The sequence below is a fragment of the Ochotona princeps genome, chromosome 2 (genome assembly GCF_030435755.1).
Source record: "Ochotona princeps isolate mOchPri1 chromosome 2, mOchPri1.hap1, whole genome shotgun sequence".
In the NCBI taxonomy this organism is placed as follows: domain Eukaryota; kingdom Metazoa; phylum Chordata; class Mammalia; order Lagomorpha; family Ochotonidae; genus Ochotona; species Ochotona princeps.
The window spans coordinates 112,591,634-112,608,401 of NC_080833.1; the positions used below are offsets into that span (position 1 = coordinate 112,591,634).

Below are 16,768 nucleotides of genomic sequence, written 5' to 3' on the forward strand. Positions count from 1 at the left end.
TAAATGAGAATCCTGGGCAAAATAACATAAATAAAATTAAATATACTTTTATTTTATTACAAGTTCTAAACCAGATATTGAGTAATGTGGCTTATGGACCTTTTTGCTTTCAACATAGTCTTGTTAGAAAATATTCTTAAATGATGTTATTGTGGAGATTGAGTTACCTCCACACATCATTCAACTGATCAGTGACTGGATGAACTAGGATTTTAAAATTCTTTATTTCACAGATGCTGTCTTCATATTGTGATTGTGAGTAATGTGTAAGAAATCATTTATTTTGCTGAATTTATATTTGGGACATTATTAAATTAATGTATATTAAACTCAGTAAATTTTACAGGACTATATCACATGTAAGACACATGAGCATGAAACAAATATCTGAGACTTCTAATCATGTCACTGTAACAAATTGCAAGTTTGGCTTTTCTAGTCTCTAGTGTCAAACTGTTTGTGATTCCAGGAAAGTGCAAGGATCAAGTAACTTTGAAAGTCCAGTATCATTTGTCCCAACTCTACTATTCCATATGTAAAATCATTGAGAATTTTATTTCTCATCTGAGGCAACCAGTTACCCATTGGGTCACCACAGTGCTATTCCAGCCTTGACCTGCCCCTTCCCTGCCTTCCAGGGTCATCTTACTATGGTTGTTCTCTTTAGCTGCCTCTTCATGGCCTCTTTGATCTCCTTGTTGCGCAAGCTGTAGATGAAAGGATTGAGGAAGGGTGTAAGCACAGAGTAGACCACTGCCAGTGCCCGATCATAGTCCAGGGAATAGCTCTTCTTCAACCGCACGTACATAAACAGAATGCTACCATAGAATATGAGAACGACAGTGAGGTGTGAGGCACAGGTAGAGAAAGCCTTCTTTCTGCCTGCAGCTGAAGGGATTCTCAGTACTGTGCGGATGATCTGCATGTAGGAGCTGAGGATCAGCAGGAAGGTTGCCAGGATCTTGCAGGAGTTTATAATGAAATCTACCAGGACATTGACTGATGTGTCAGTACACGCCAAGCTCAGGACAGGAGGGAAATCACAAAAGATGTGTTGAATATGATTAGGACCACAGAAGGGAAGTCGAGAGACCAAGGAAATTTCAACCACTGGCCCAGCCAAACCTCCCAACCAACAACCAACAGTAATCTTGGCACAGAGTGTTGAACTCATAAGGGTGGGGTAGTGGAGGGGCCTGCAGATTGCTAAATACCTATCATAAGCCATAGCTGTCAGTAGATAACACTCAGTAGCTCCAAGGGAGTGAAAGAAATATATCTGCAGAAGACAACCCGAGAATGAAATGGTCTTCTCCTCACTGAGCAGGTTTGCCAGCATCTTGGGGATGGTGGCAGCTGTGTAGCCAAGTTCTAAGAGGGAGAGAACGCTGATAAAGTGGTACATGGGTGTGTGGAGCCGGGAGTCCAGGCGGACCACCAGGAATATCAGCAGGTTGCCCATTATGGTGGTGAGATAAATGAGAAGGAGCAAGAGAAAGAGGTAAGTCTGGACTCCCTGAAGATGGGGGAAGCCTAAGATGATGAATTCTGTTACTTGGCTCCAGTTGCCAATGTCCATCGTTCACAGTTCATGTCCCTAGAATGTGAAGTAAAGAAGAAAGTTGAGCCATAGAAGCCCCAACATAAAGGAAACTTTCCAAATATTTGTTCTCTACCTTTAAACCTCTACTATTAAATGTTTTGAGAGGCCAGCATTTCGATTCTCCACCTCCCTCTTCTCTGGTCAACAGCTTCTTTCTGAGCATTCACCCTTACAATTGTAGTACCTTTTTCTGATTAACACATCCTGATTTGGGTCATTCATATTCAATCCTATAACAAAATTGCCTTGCTTGATGGGATCAACACAGGTTTTATAAATTCCAGGGCCCTTTATCTATGCTATATACCATCACATGCATTTTTTCATTTAAATAGTAAATCACAATTAAACTGACAAAATATTACTAGAAAACTGGATCAATAATGCATCATTTAAATTAAATTTTGCCGTTTCTAATTTCAACTAATGCATCCTTCAATTTCAGACTATAAACAAAATAATTATTTCACATTCTGCTTTTTTCCATTTCCTTCTGGAAGTGCTTGCACTAACATCATCGGTTAGGAGCATGAAAAATCAGTGTGAGGATGGAGCTCTTCAGCGCACTGCTGAGAACTCCCATAAAGGCTAACACTGCCCAGAAAGGCAGAAAGCAAATTGACTTCACTGAATTTTTCTCTACAGTAACCTACTCACTGATCTTTTGTGCCACATCCCCACCATTTACTCCAGTACACTTTTATGATTTATTGCTTCTGGAGAGAGTAAATATTTATATCAACTTGTTGAGGTCTATGTAACAAAATTGTTAGGCAATTTTGTATTCTAGACATTCTACTTAGAAGAAGGATTAAATGGGTAAATAAGACAACAATATTAAAAATGAATAGCCCTTTTTCTCTCATAGTTATTTATAAGTTGCTAGAAAATACTGCATATTTTCACATCCAACATAATGTTTTGAATAACGTATGCATTAAGGAACGATTACTTAATATACACATAGTTACTTTTGTGTTAAGAACATTTGATATCATCTATGCTTGCTTTCTAAGAAGGCAATATATTGTTCACAACCATAACCAACCATGTTGTGCAAAAATCTAAAATTCCAATAAGAAAAAAATAGATAACTATTATTATGTACATCTTTACTGCAAGATTCTGTCCATAGAGAAACTTATTATCAAGCTCACTTATTTAAGCAAAAATAAACTTCCAGACTCTTCCTCTTATGTATCTCACAATCATTGCTCAATTTCCTTCCCAAGTCCCCAAAACAAAACTTCAACATTGAATTTTAATTCTTCTCTCACAGTAGCTTCATAAAACCATGTTCATTGGCCATTTCCCACCACAGTTTCATGAAAACTCCCTGCCTCATGGGTGTGAATTATCTCAGATGTCACTTCTAACCTTTAGATGACTGTGGCCATCAGAGGTTTTTGACAATGTTGATCTATCTTGGCTCTTGAAATATTGTCTTCCTGTGGTCCTTTTGCTTTCAGTGTCTTCCTACACTACTAGTCATCCTTTTTTCTTTCTTTGTTGATATTTCGTCTTCTTTGTCTTACCTTTTTAATGTCACATTTCCTAAAGACAACTGATCGATTGCTCTGTTCTATATAAATGATGTGATATCAACTAAATCACAGCTTTAAGCACTGTATATAGACTGACAACCTCTGATTCAACTTCTCAGCCAACATTTCTCTCCCATATTCAAGAGTCATAGATATTTAATTGCCTACCCACATCTCTCGGTTGTCATATAGCCATATCAAACTGAAACCAAACTGTGACTCTAGCCACAGCTTTCTCCATTTCAGATTATGGTAATTTGTGTCTTTTAGCTGACAGGTCAAAATCCTCATTTATGATTCCTGTTTTTCTCCATAAGCCAATGATTCAACAGTTTTTCTTCACCTTGGTTTGAATCACTATTATCTTTGACTTGTGTTACTTGAATTTATTTCCAACATGTCTTCTTATGTTTTTCAATAGGTATACATTCAGATAATTCCTTCATTTATTTAAAGTTTTTATTCCTTCATATCTTAGCATTTTACTTGACCTTACCTGGACTGCCTTATTAAAAGTGTGACCTGCCTTCATCTTAATACCTATATCTTGCAATATCATCACCTTTTTTGACTCCAATTTTTTTTCTTTGCCATAAGAGCTATGATCTTCTAAAAGGTAATGTATATGTATGGCTATACGTATATGTATTATGCAATGTAAACATTCTTAATACTAAATAAAAACAATGTTCATAAAATGTGCTTATCTATCATTCCTATTATTTATTGTTTCTCCCTGAGGAAAACAGTTATGAAAAACATTATTTTACTGTTTTGTTCCCTGATGTATTTCAGGTACACACAACTGAGTCTTACATTACAATAGACCAATAAGTGTTTGTCCAATGAATATGTAAATTTTGTCAGATAAATAGCAATATGCACATGTAGTAGAGACTGAGAGAAAAGTAAATTAGCCTTTAACCATTATTGTCATTATCATAGAAATTTCATGACTTGACAAATGGCGATGTCTTGGTTTCCTGGGTGTTGTCGCTGGAAAAATATTTTATCCCAAGTCATTCTGGGAAACCTAAACTGCTTTCCATCATATCTGTCACTTTCCTTCCCTTTCTGTTCAAGGTAAACATGCTGTTCCTCACCTCTGAGCGCTCAGCCATCCTTCTGCACTGCTCCTCCAATCATACTCTTGTATGAATTGTGCTTATTTTCATATATTCATCTTATACTACAGCAACACAGTGAGCTTGGTGAGACAAATGAATAAATCTCATATGTACCCTTACCTCCAAAAGTGCCCAGAAAATTGTCTGATATCCTAATAATAAAGATGATGATGAACAATATAACATTTATTTCCTTGACTCATTAGTTCCTGATTAATTCCTTCACTTTCTTGATACTGAAGTCAGGATCCTTAAAACCAGGCTACATGTACAACTCAGCATTTATCTTACCTTGGTTACTTACAATTATATTTAATTCTGCTCACACCAATAAACTTAGAGAATAAGTCCCTTGCATTCTAGATATTGTAATTATTTTACCCATAGTCCATGACTATTTTAGGTATAGGAATAAAAAGGGTGATGGGTATATCTTTAGAATTCACCTTATTCAGTGTCTTCGTTTTGCGACAAAGGAAACTGGAACTCATAAAGAGGAGGTCATTCAGATAAGAGTTATACTTTTACAATTAGTTAAATCTGAACCTGGACACTACACTGTAGCATTTGATAAACAGAACACTTGTTTTCCTATAAATAGTATTTCTGTGTTCTGAATGATGTGCCCCATAAATCTGAGTTATTCAACACCTATTCTAACTTCTGAAAGCTGTAAGTGCATTCCCAATGTTTAGACTAGGAAGGAACAGGGTCCAATACCTAGCTGACCAAGTGCTTACCCTAGCTTGTTGGTGAGGAAGAGAAATCTGCTCTGGCTTGCCTCTGGGAGCCCAATCACTGCAGAATCATAAACTCATAAACTCAAAGAAACTCCCTGTTCACATTCTAGCTCTCTTTGGAAGTAGTATATCCACTCACTCCTGAAGCCTGGACAAGTTAAAGCTTAGCATTTGATGAAACCTGTGGGAGGAAGTCAAACATGAAACATTCTTCTCCCATTAGCTACATTCTTGATTGGACAGAAGCTCCTGGGTCTCTGAGAAGGCCTCCCGGGGTTGCACAAGTGGTCTCTTAGGGCAAACTGACATCTAGGAAGATTATTAGCCAATAGTCCTTCATTACCTGTTAGCTCACTACTGCAATAACTACCACTTCAAGTTTTCTTTCAATAGACTTGAATGCTTTCCTTGAACAAAAATGAAATGTGGAAATTCCAGGGAAAGGTAATTTGTGTGATTTGGGAGAAAACATATACCTCCTAATGATAACAGGAAATTTCTTTCTAATGTTCTTGGATCTCAAAAGGATGAAGACAGGGTGTGGATGGCACAAATATTGCCAATTTTGTCTGCTGCTCCTATCTGTGCCAATTTTAACTTTTCTCAAGAAAACACAAGTTTCCTCTTAGCATTAACTTACCCCCCAAAAGAGTTTTTTCTCACTATCTAGGATTTAAAATTCTTGATATTCTTTTAGCTGGCTATGTAACATCAGCACTTCATTTGGTGTTTGAGTTTTAAAATGTTAGGGGAAAAGATTTTAAAATTATGATCAAAAATAAATGATCAACATGTTAGGGATGAACACATTAGTTTGATTTGATTATTAATTATATAAACACATACTTAACACCCTATTTTAGTAGTTAAGTTCTGTTTAAAATGCATCTTCACCCTTTTATTAATATCATCCCTTGTTTATCATTGGTTTCTCCTTCTTTTGGGGAAGGGCCCTGATTTAAAGCATTTGTAGGTGGACATGCTTGTAAATACTTTACATCACCAGCTGATGGGCCACCAGGCTAGGCTGCAGTACTCACCAGAATGCAAGAGAACTGTATCTGGGGCAGCATCTGTAAAGGATTTGTGGGTTCGCCTCCGTATAACTACATCACCCACCTGTTTATGCAAGAGTTGGGGGAGTAGTGACAGGCTGAGTCAGCGTGGACTGTACACCTTGCTTAACAGGAACTCACCTGACACTTGTGGGAGCTGAGACAGGGAGGAGGCTTACCTGGGACAGTCTGCAGCACCTGCAGACACACTCAAAGGCTATATGCAGGTCAGGCTAGTCAAGATGACAACACCCGTCAGCATGCATGACCCTGATCTGTTTAAGTCTAACACTGAGTTAAGTTGCACGACCCATGGGTGCACTAGAGCCAGATGGGATGCAAGAGAGACCAGGCTAGGCTGCAACATAAGTCAACACATGCTAAAACCGTGGCTGGGAGCAAGCTAGGTAAGAAATTGTGGAGGTTCTTCCATACTCAGCCACATGAAGACTGAGTTTATGCTGGACTTGGCTGGGCAAGGCAAGAGTGCCCATCAGTTCACACAAGAAATGGGACTGATGGCAGAACTGACTAGTGAACTGCATCCACTGGTGTGTGCATGGGCTGTGGTAGAACCTGACTCTACACTAGCTTCCACACAAAGGAGTCAAGTCTGAGGTCACCTCATGCAAGATTCCATAAGGGACTCTCCAACTAGATAGCCTGGCTCAAATCCTGACCACAGAGAAAATCCCAAAATACGTGCTCCAACCTTGGGAATGCATGTTTTGGGACTGAATCTCATCAGTTGCTGATGCCTGTGCAGTGGACAGCATGTCTGGATATACACAGGACCATGACAGCCAACTCCTCTAGGCCAGCAGAGGACATCAAGTGCCTCATCAAAGAATGGAAAGCAGAAGAGTTTGAACAACTCTCCTGGCCAAGCCTTACAGCAAGTGTCTGGGTCTATGGATGATGCACACTGGGATGGATTTGGTCAGTCAGTAGGTCTTGGAAGGATTTTTTCAACTCTGCTGTAAGGAAGCCAACAATGTCTCAGAGCTATCAAAATCACTCAATAACACCCTCGGAACACTCTCCCAAGATTGGGGCTCTCAGGCATTACCAAATGGCTGTCCCCCAATCTCCAGGTGCTGATGTAGTTTGAGTGCAAGGAGCAGCACCCTTCCCTTCTCTCCTCAGCAGACACAGGAGAAAAAAAAAGTAGGTGAAAAAAGGTCTTGAAATTGAAGTAGTTATTAGAATATCAAAAAGTATTAGAAGATATTTTAGGAAGCTCCAAAGATTCTAAGAAATTAGTGACTGAGAAATAAAATCCCACTTAATGATTAATTGCTAGCTTTGAAATTCAAAACCAATACTGCCACAACAGAAAATAAAGAGTTAAATAGTAACTTTGACCTACTTAATTTTACAAGAAGCTTATCTGGAGATTGCTTACCTATTCAACATAATTTGAGAGTAAATAAATGCATATCAAGTGATTATAACCTAGGGTCCAGCACAGTAGCCTAGCTGCTAAAGTCCTTGCCTAGCACGTACCAGGCTCCTATATGGGGGTCAGTTCTAATCCCAGCAGCCTTGCTCCCCATCCATCTCCCTGCTTCTGACCTGGAAAAGCAATCAAGGATGACCCAAAGCCTTGGGACCCTGAACCAGCATGGGAGACCTGAACAAGGTTCTGAAGTCCTGACTTCGGATTGACTCAGGTCCAACCATTGTGGCTGATTGGAGAGTGAATCAACAGACAGAAGTACTTCCACTTTGTCTCTCCTCCTCTCTGTATATGTGACTTCCCCCCAAAATTAAAAATAAAATAAATCTTTAAAATAAAAAAGATAACCTAGTGTGATACACAACTGGTTTTCACATAAAGACGAGTATTCAAAGGGACCCAATGGATGACATAGAACAAACTGCGACTGATGGTTTGTGAGGCAGATGAGTACAACTATAATAACCCACAGTATTTCCTGGAACCCAGGAGTTCTAGTAATGATAGGAATCAGGCTGGGATCACTGAAGATCAATGACAAAACTGACAGGAATGAATATGATTCATTACATTTTTTTTACCAGTTGTTCCAAATAATACATTTAGACATTCTAAATTCTAGAAAAATAGCAAACAACAAATCTGAAATGAAATCAGAACAAATACAGTTTGTACATTGCTAGGAGAGAATGTAAAACTATATATATATATATATGTATAAACCTATTTTTCTACTTTATATAATATATACATTGTTCTACTTATATACAAAAGTACATACACAAAATTGATTACATCTGTTTTGAAGAAAAATAAAACAATTTAAAAGTTGAAAATGAGTAGCAGGAATTCAGTTGGGTGTTCAGAATTCTCCTCAAAGATAATGTCTTTCGAAAGTGATATTTGAACACACAAAAGGAATGAACCAAATAAAGTAAAATGGAAAAGACTGAATCCAGAAAGAGTTTAGTGTCTGAAAGAATAAAAGAGGCAATCTGGCTAGGGAAGAATAAAACAAGGGTAAAGAAATGAGAGTCAAAGTTGGAGAGAATGACAGTAAAGTATTTTTTTTACATTTTATTGTTTTTATTATCATTCTATGATACAATTTCATAGGCTCCTGGCATTTCCCTTTTCCCTCCCACCACCTAGTTCCTCTATATTATTACTAATATATAGTTCTTCATACACAGTCATATGTCCATCATTGCGGGCATGGACAATAGCAAAGAGTCTAACATCCTATTGTCAAGATATAGTAAACAGTTTCATTGCAAGTCCATCTTTGTCTGGAAGTAGAAATGCATACTGCATTGTATCCTCACATCTAGATATGTTATCCCCTCAAATGAAGCCATAACACCAACTCAACAATAGAAAGAAAAATAGAAATTTACAATACCATGAAGTTAAATAACATGTTACTAGATATGACAGTCTCCATTACACAGCTGCTATACATCCCCTTAAATGAAGAGCCACAAAACAAAATCAACATCAGGAAGAAAAAAAGAAATTAGCAACACCATGAAGTTAAATAACATGCTACTAAATGACTAATGTGTAGCTGAAGAAATGAAAATCAAGAATCTTCTTGAAGAAAATGATGCTACTGTATGATCTGTGAGTCATTGAATGATGTATTCAGAAGAAAGTGTTTTGAAGAGATGAAACCAACAGAAAACAACAAATCCCATGCGATATAGTTTCCACTGATTTTTGTTGGTGAGGTGTGTCTCTTGTAGACAATAAATAGATGGGTTTTGCTTTTAATCCAGTCTACTAATCTATGACATCTGATTGAGCTTAAGCCATTTACATTCAGGGTCAATACGTATGGATGGTACTTTGGTCCTGTCATTTTAGGAATGGGTTGTTCATTGGTTTAGTCTTCTGTTGTCATTTTACTGGGATGTTCTTCCCATTTGCCTCTGATTTTGTTGGGTGCTATTCCTCTTCTCTGTCAAGAGAACATCTTGAAGCATCATTTGTAGGGCAGGTTTGAACGAGGCAAATTCTTTTAACTTTTCTTGACTGTGGAAGAATTTTATTTCATTTTCAAAGACAAAAGAAAGCTTTGCTGGATATGTTATCCTAGGCCGACACTTTTTTTCTTTTAGAATCTGGAATATGTTACTCCATTCCCTTCTTGCCTGTAGAGTTTCCTGTGAGAGATCTCCTGTGAGTTTAATTGACATTCCTTTATATGTTAACTGATTTTTTTCGCGTGCACATTTCAAAATCTTTTCCTTATGTTCGATTGAAGAGAGCTTGATGATCATGTGTCTTGGTGAAGATTGCTTTTGATAGACTGTTGGGAGGTGCCCCTCCTGGAACTTGTTTCCCAATTCTTTCTCTAGATTAGGGAAATTTTCCTTTATTATTTTATTAAATACATTTGCAAACTCAGCTTCTCTTTCTGCACCTTCTGGGACTCCCATAACTCTTATATTTGGCCTTTTAATAGTGTCTATCAATTCTTGAATACTTTTTTGGCCTGATCCAGCAATGCTTCCATTTGGTTGTTGTTGTTGTTGTTGTTTGCTTTCCCCTGATGACAGGAAATATCTTCCAATTCTGAGATTCTTTCTTCTGCTTGCTTCATTCTATTTTGGAGATGCTCCATTGTACTTTTAATTTGCTCTACTGTGTTCTTAATTTCTGATATATCAGCCTTGATTTGCTTTATTGCTTCCTTAAATTCTTTGGAATCTTGCATGTGCTTCTCATTGTTGATCAGAAGCTTTAAAACCAGTCTTATGGATTCTGTGTGCTCCATTTTCTTAATGTCTTCCTCAGTTAACTCTGAGGTTGGCATAGGGTTTTGCTCCTTTGCAGGGAAGTTTTTGGTAATATTCATTGTGCTTTTGTCTCTTCTTTGGCTCTTGGTCATTGTACTTCTGGTTAGCAGAGTCTTCTCCTTGGGGCAGGTTTCTAAGCTGTGTCACCCACAGGTCTACAATTCGATTTTACTTATTGCAGTTGGTACACAACTCTTTGCTTGCAGCCACTTGTGCCACAACCTCCAGCGAGTTCCAGGTCTGGGTTCTTATGTTAGATTTCCACCATGGTCTCCACAGCCCCAGCTCCTGGTTCACCAGTCTCTTCCTCTCATGATGCCGTACTGAGGCTGCACCATTGTCTCTGCAACCTTTCTCCCACTTTCAGATGGAGCAGGTCCCAGGATTAGAGAGACACCAGGTGTCCTATATAGTTAGGTTGTTGGTGGCACTGATCTTGCTGGAACCTGTTGGACATTATGTCTGGGTGCTACACAGACCTATTTTGACTGGTACAATGCCACAGTCGGTGTTATTTTCCTGCAGGACCAGTGCAATCCATGGAATTCAGTGAGTTTTCGCGAGCTCATAATATGCACACTTCACTGTTGTCCCCTGCAGTCCTAAAGCATTTGCCACAGTGTACAAAATGGCAACTGATGTACTACTACTAGATTTCTTGATCTGCTGGCTGTCAGGACTTAGGGCTACCCAGACTTGTCTTGGGTGGAACCTGTAGAATTCCACGTTGCTGTAGTTCACTGAGTCAGAAATGAGTTCACTCCCAGCTCAGTGTATGCTCAGTCCTTTCCCTTGCCTTTGCCTCCTTACCCAAAATGGTGCCCAATTCAGCTCTAGGGGGCTGACTGGGCTGTGAAATCCGCCCTGTTCTCGCACTGTCTGTCTGGGATCTGCTGCTCTGTCTCTGCTCCTGGTCAAATCAAATGGACCAGCAGGATAGACAATTCTTTGGGCTCACCTCCCAAGCTCCCAGTGAAAGTCCCTTGCCACCTGGTTGCTGGTGGAGTTCCGGCTGCTCGTGGAGTTCAGATCGCTGCTAGCTGAATGCCGCTGGAGTATCAGTCACGGCGACACCACACCGTTATGTCCGCTGCTTTCCTGTGTATGTCAGTATCCAGGTACCCCTCTGCTGTTGTTCTGTCCTTTCCTATTTCCTGGAATATGTCCTCTCTGTTTCATCCTGATTAACTGTTTTTCTGTCCGTTTAAATGTGTCCTTACCCTATTCCGCCATCTTGATTCTCCGACAGTAAAGTATTTTGTTAGCCTCATAAAATATGGTGAGACACTAGGTTTTATCTTACATCCAATTGGGAACGGCCTTAGGAATAGCATTGATAATTTATATTTCAATATATCACTTGTGGGCAGATGTTTGGTCTAGGAATTAGGATTCTTGCCATCCATATTAGAATCCATGGGTTTGAGTCCTACATAAGGTTCCTGACTCTCACTTCCCAATGACCAAAGCAGTGGTGATGGCTCAAGTAATTGGGTCCTTGCCACTTGCATGGGATTCCTAGAGTCAGTTCCCAGGTCCTAGCTTCAGTCTTCGTGTAGACACAGATACTCTACACCTTTAGGGAAAAGAGCAGGGGTAAGAGTGCTCCTTCTGTCTCCCTTTCAAATAAATAAATAAAATCTTATAACTTCTGGCACAAATTTGGGAAATTCATAGCATATAGTATCCAGGGCTGGAAATTTGGAAATTTCATTCTTCAAAATATAAAATTTTAAATCCCCATGAGTCATCAAATAGTGTTCTCAAGTTTGTAGTTACATATGTGTCAAAAGCTCAAAACAGTGTCTAGTGTAGAGATAGAAACCTAGGAGTTGTTTGCACAGAACAGATGGTATTTAAAGCCATTTAAAAACAAAAACTGGACATTTAGCTGAAGAGTGCTATAAGAGAAAGAACATTTAGAAAAGTTGTTTGGAGAGCTAAGGAAAAATAGAAGGATATGGTGCTATGGAAACCAGGAGAAAATGTTTTCCAGTGGTGAAGACTGGACAAATACATTGAGGGAACTAACATTATGTGGTAGGTTAAGTTGTGGCCAACAGCATCAGCAATCCATATGCATGCTGGTTTATATCCCAGCTGCTCACTTCCAATCTGTAGGACAATTGATTGGTCTGTAGGAAGATATTGATTGAGAGGATATTGGGAAGCCTTGCCAGTGTGGAGCCATGGCCAGTTGCAATTCTGTTGGGAATGCTCTGGGACTTGTTGATATGGAAATGCACAAGCCAGAGGCTCCCTAATCCTCAGGTAATAGATAACAAATCAAAGAGAGGTGCTAAATCTGGCAGGCATGGGAATGGGAATTAACAGACCAAGGAAAGGCACCTGCTAGACAAACAAATGGTTTACTAGTAAACTCCCTCTGAACTGCTATGTAAATTCCTCAAACCCTCCTCCATTATGGCTGCCTGACCTTCAGGTTTTAAAAACCTGATGCTGTTAATAAACTTCACTCACTAACAATCAGTCAGTAGTCCATGTGTATGATTATCACTGCCATGCATCAAGTCCATCACTGCTGGGCAGTAGCTCTCTGCTAATGACCTGAAGATGGCCCAAGTGTGTGATTCTCTGTCACCCAAGTGGAAGCCCCATCAGAAGCTTTTACCTTCGGATTCAGCATGACCCTTCTTTTTGACTATTGAGGAGGCAGAGAGTGGGAGGATTATAATTCAACAGACATAAAATCTGTCTCTTCCTCTGTTTCTCCCTATGACTCTTTCGGATAAATAAATAAATCTTAAAACGTATCAAGAATTAAAAAAAGAAAGAACAAGAATGATCTAATGGATTTGGAAGCATGGAAAACATTAAATTTCAGCAAAATATTCAATGTAAGGTCTGAGCCAAAGCCAGAGTGGAATGAATTAAAAGATGGAGAAATAGATTGTGTTTGGAGGTTCGTTTGGAAAGAGCTCAGAAAATTTTTAATTAAATGTGAATGTGTGTCCAAGGAAATATATCTACTTCCCTTAAAGAATGGGAAAACTCTACTGTTCAGGAATAACCAACCCAATGAACAAATAAGAAAATGTAAAAAGTTGGGACAGCCATTGTGTGTTAAAGTGTCAGACAGAGTTCAGGTGTCAAAGGCCTAGGTTGGTGTCTTGATTTCACTTCTGTTTTCAGTTTTCTACTAATGTGCATCCTGAGAGACCGAGAGTAACATTATAAGTGTTTGGATTCCTATCATTCATGTGGGAGACATGAACATAGTTTACACTACTGTTTTGGTCAGGTTAGACCCAGCTGGGTGAGTGATATCTCCTTCTCTCTCTTTCTTTCTTTTTCTCCATCTAAAATAAGTATTTTTAATTTGTCTTCAAACAGATAATGTATAGACGTGGTGGGAAAAAATGTCACAAATATAAAGTGTGTAAGAAAGTAAGAGGAGACATGATTCTGCTTACATGTGACAATGGAAGAGTATTCAAGACCAGGCTAAGTAGCCTAAACATTTCATAAGGTGAACCTGGACATGAAGCAAGGATCTCAGTAGAAAGTCAGTGGTGTATTGGACTACTTTTGACCTCTTTCTGGAAGATGGTTCTCTTGATGGCTTTAATGAGTTCCTTGTTACGAAGGCTGTAGATTATTGGGTTTGCCAGTGGTGTTAGTACAGAATACACTACAGCAAGTGTCCGGTCAAGGGTCAGTGAGTAGCTTTCCTTTAGCCTCACATACATGAAGATGATGCTCCCAAAGAAGATGAGGACCACAATGAGATGTGAGGCACACGTGGAGAAAGCCTTCTTTCTTCCTGCTGCTGTTTTTATTTTCAACACAGCCCCAATGATCCGCCCATAGGAAACCATGATAAAAAGAAAGGTGATGAGGATAATAAATGCATTGATGGCAAAATCCACCAGAACGTTAATAGATGTATCCTTGCAGGCCAGGCTCAGCAGAGGTGGAAAGTCACAGAAGATGTGGGGGATTTCATTGTAGTTGCAGAAGGGGAGCTGGGAAACCAGGATAACTTCAGAAATGGGACACAGGAAGCCACAAGTCCAACAACTGGCAGCCATCTTGGCACAGAGTGCTGTGGTCATAATGGCAGGATAATGGAGGGGTCGGCAGATGGCCAGATACCGGTCATAGGCCATGGCTGTGAGAAGGTAGCATTCAGAAGCCCCTAAGGAGTGGAAGAAATATGTCTGAAGCAGACAGCCTGCAAAAGAAATGGTCTTCTTCTCACTGAGAAGATTAGCCAGCATCTTTGGGATGGTGGTAGCTGTATACCACAGCTCTAAGAAGGAAAGAACACTGACAAAGTGGTACATGGGTGTGTGAAGCGCTGCATTCAGTCGTATGACCAAGAAGATAAGCAGGTTGCCACAGATGGTGAATAAATATGCTATAAGTAGCAGGACAAATAGCCAGCCCCTGACATGCCCCACATTGGGGAAGCCAAGGAGCACAAATTCAGTCAAACTGGAGTGGTTGTGTTGCTCCATGAGACGCTGAGGTGGAGAAAGAAAGGAGAAAAAAAAATGAATTAACACGATATCCAAACACAGGTGAAAAATTCATATATCTCTCAACTCAGTGTCACGTTCCTTACCATTATTGTTAATATTATTGTTAATACTACCTTATTAACATTAATTCATAAGAACGCTCTGCATGAATTTCAGCAATTTTGTATCAAAATAAATGTATCATTTCATTCCATTTTTTAAAAGATTTAGTTTTAGTGGGAAGTCAGATATACAGAGAGGAGGAGAGACAGAGAGGAAGATGTTTGGGTTTCCCAGGCAGGTGCAGGGTCTGGCATACATTTGGGATCCCAGCACATGCAAGGCAAGGACTTTAAACACCAGGTTGTCATGCCTGGCCCCCTTTCATTCCATTTTGCATGAACTTCTAACATACCTTCATATTAGCACTTTAACAAGTGCTTTAGATTCAACATATTAATGTAAATGCATCTAATAAATACCATTGTTACAGATGAGAAAACTCATAGGAGAGAGACTGGAAAGATTCTTACCTATTTCTGTTTCATAAGGATACTACATTACAGATACGAAGTATAAAATTATACTCTCTAGTTTCATTTTGCTGGGCTTTCTTATATACTCTCTTTTCTCCAGTCTTGATTTCTTCAGTCAAGTCTATAGGAGTAAATTTTGTACATGAGATTCATAGAATACTGCATCATTTCTTTTTACTTAGTTAACTTTTATACACATAAATTGGAAAAAATGTGTGTTAACCATAATGAATATAAATTTCAACAATGAACGTACACTGGCATTGATCAAATAGCTAACATCAATCATGCATCCTTGTGTAGACTATGAAATAGAGTACATTGCAGACTATCAATGGTAGGTGTCGTTTGTCATACTGGGAAGACTAAAGATGGCTTCTCAGAAGAATCTCTTGAGCTGATTTTTTTAAGATTTATTTTATTCTCATTGGAAAATCAGATATACAGAGAGGAGAGACAGAGAGGAAGTACTTCCGTCTGTTGACTCAGTCCCTAATCAGATGCAATGGTTGGCGTTGAACCAATGTGAAGCCAGGATCCTGGAGCCTCTTCTGGGTCTTCCACGTGAGTGCAAGGTCCCAAGGCTTTGGGCTGTCCTCGACTACTTTCCCAAGCCACAAGCAGGGAGCTGCATGGGAAGGGGGACTGCCAGGATTAGAACCAGTGCCCATATGGGATCCCAGTGCGTGCAAGGTGAGGACTTTAGCCGCTACGCTGCTTCATTGGGCCTGAGCTGAGTTTTAAAGAAAAATAATTATCAACTGAATAAAATAGGAAAAAAAAACAGTTTTCAGACAAAAAGGAGGCTACTTGAGTTAGGGAAGCATGTATTCTGTATAGCAAAGGAGTTCAGAAAACTCACCCAAAAATGTAGGCATCACTGAGGAACATTTGCAAATGACCAAATGTTCAGATGAATATTTTTAAAGCATCTTGAAATGAATTTTGATCTCAAACTCAGTTTACCATCTGGGTTTTCCTGATAGAAGATGAACAGGAGTAATTACCACACTTGGATAATGCAGATTTGAAGGAATAACAACAACAAAAAATCATAAAGTGGTATGAGAATAAACCCTGTATTTCCAAAATACACATATTAAGACAGGTAAGAAATACATAGTTAGACATTCTAACTGTCCTCATACACAATGTGTAGCAGACACAAAAAGAAAAATAGAAATGAAAAGAGAAGATACAATGTGCCTTTAAATGTATAAAATAGTGGCTAGGGCCGGTTATGCCCTATCTTTCTCTCCTTCTTCAGTTTCTGTTAGCAATCTCTGTTAGCAGTTTCTGGCTTTTTTTATTGTAATCTATGACATAATGATTGTGACATTAAGGTTAATAAATAAAAAAGATGTTAAACTAACCAATTTAATCCATAGCCTAGTAATACTTTGCCTCCTATTTATACAA

At 39.0% G+C, this 16,768-nt stretch overlaps 2 protein-coding genes across 2 annotated transcripts; both read right to left on the bottom strand.

Annotated features, from left to right (window-relative positions):
- Window positions 1-594: 594 nt before the first annotated feature.
- LOC101525676 (olfactory receptor 6N1) lies at window positions 595-16,282 on the bottom strand. Its single transcript, XM_004589058.2, has 2 exons — window positions 16,212-16,282; window positions 595-1,597 (listed from the first exon to the last, which is right to left on the bottom strand). The coding sequence occupies exon 2, from the start codon at window positions 1,577-1,579 to the stop codon at window positions 641-643; it is 939 nt and encodes a 312-aa protein (XP_004589115.2). The 5' UTR covers window positions 1,580-1,597; window positions 16,212-16,282; the 3' UTR covers window positions 595-640.
- On the bottom strand, window positions 13,722-16,294 carry LOC101525915 (olfactory receptor 6N2). The gene is made up of 2 exons (XM_004589059.2): window positions 16,212-16,294; window positions 13,722-14,816 (listed from the first exon to the last, which is right to left on the bottom strand). Exon 2 carries the CDS (start codon window positions 14,808-14,810, stop codon window positions 13,857-13,859), a length of 954 nt encoding a protein of 317 aa, XP_004589116.2. The 5' UTR covers window positions 14,811-14,816; window positions 16,212-16,294; the 3' UTR covers window positions 13,722-13,856.
- Between the last annotated feature and the right edge of the window lie 474 nt (window positions 16,295-16,768).

Excerpts from the sequence above, each read along its gene's own strand:
- LOC101525676 (XM_004589058.2), bottom strand. The coding sequence starts at position 1,579 with ATGGACATTGGCAACTGGAGCCAAGTAACAGAATTCATCATCTTAGGC.
- LOC101525915 (XM_004589059.2), bottom strand. The coding sequence starts at position 14,810 with ATGGAGCAACACAACCACTCCAGTTTGACTGAATTTGTGCTCCTTGGC.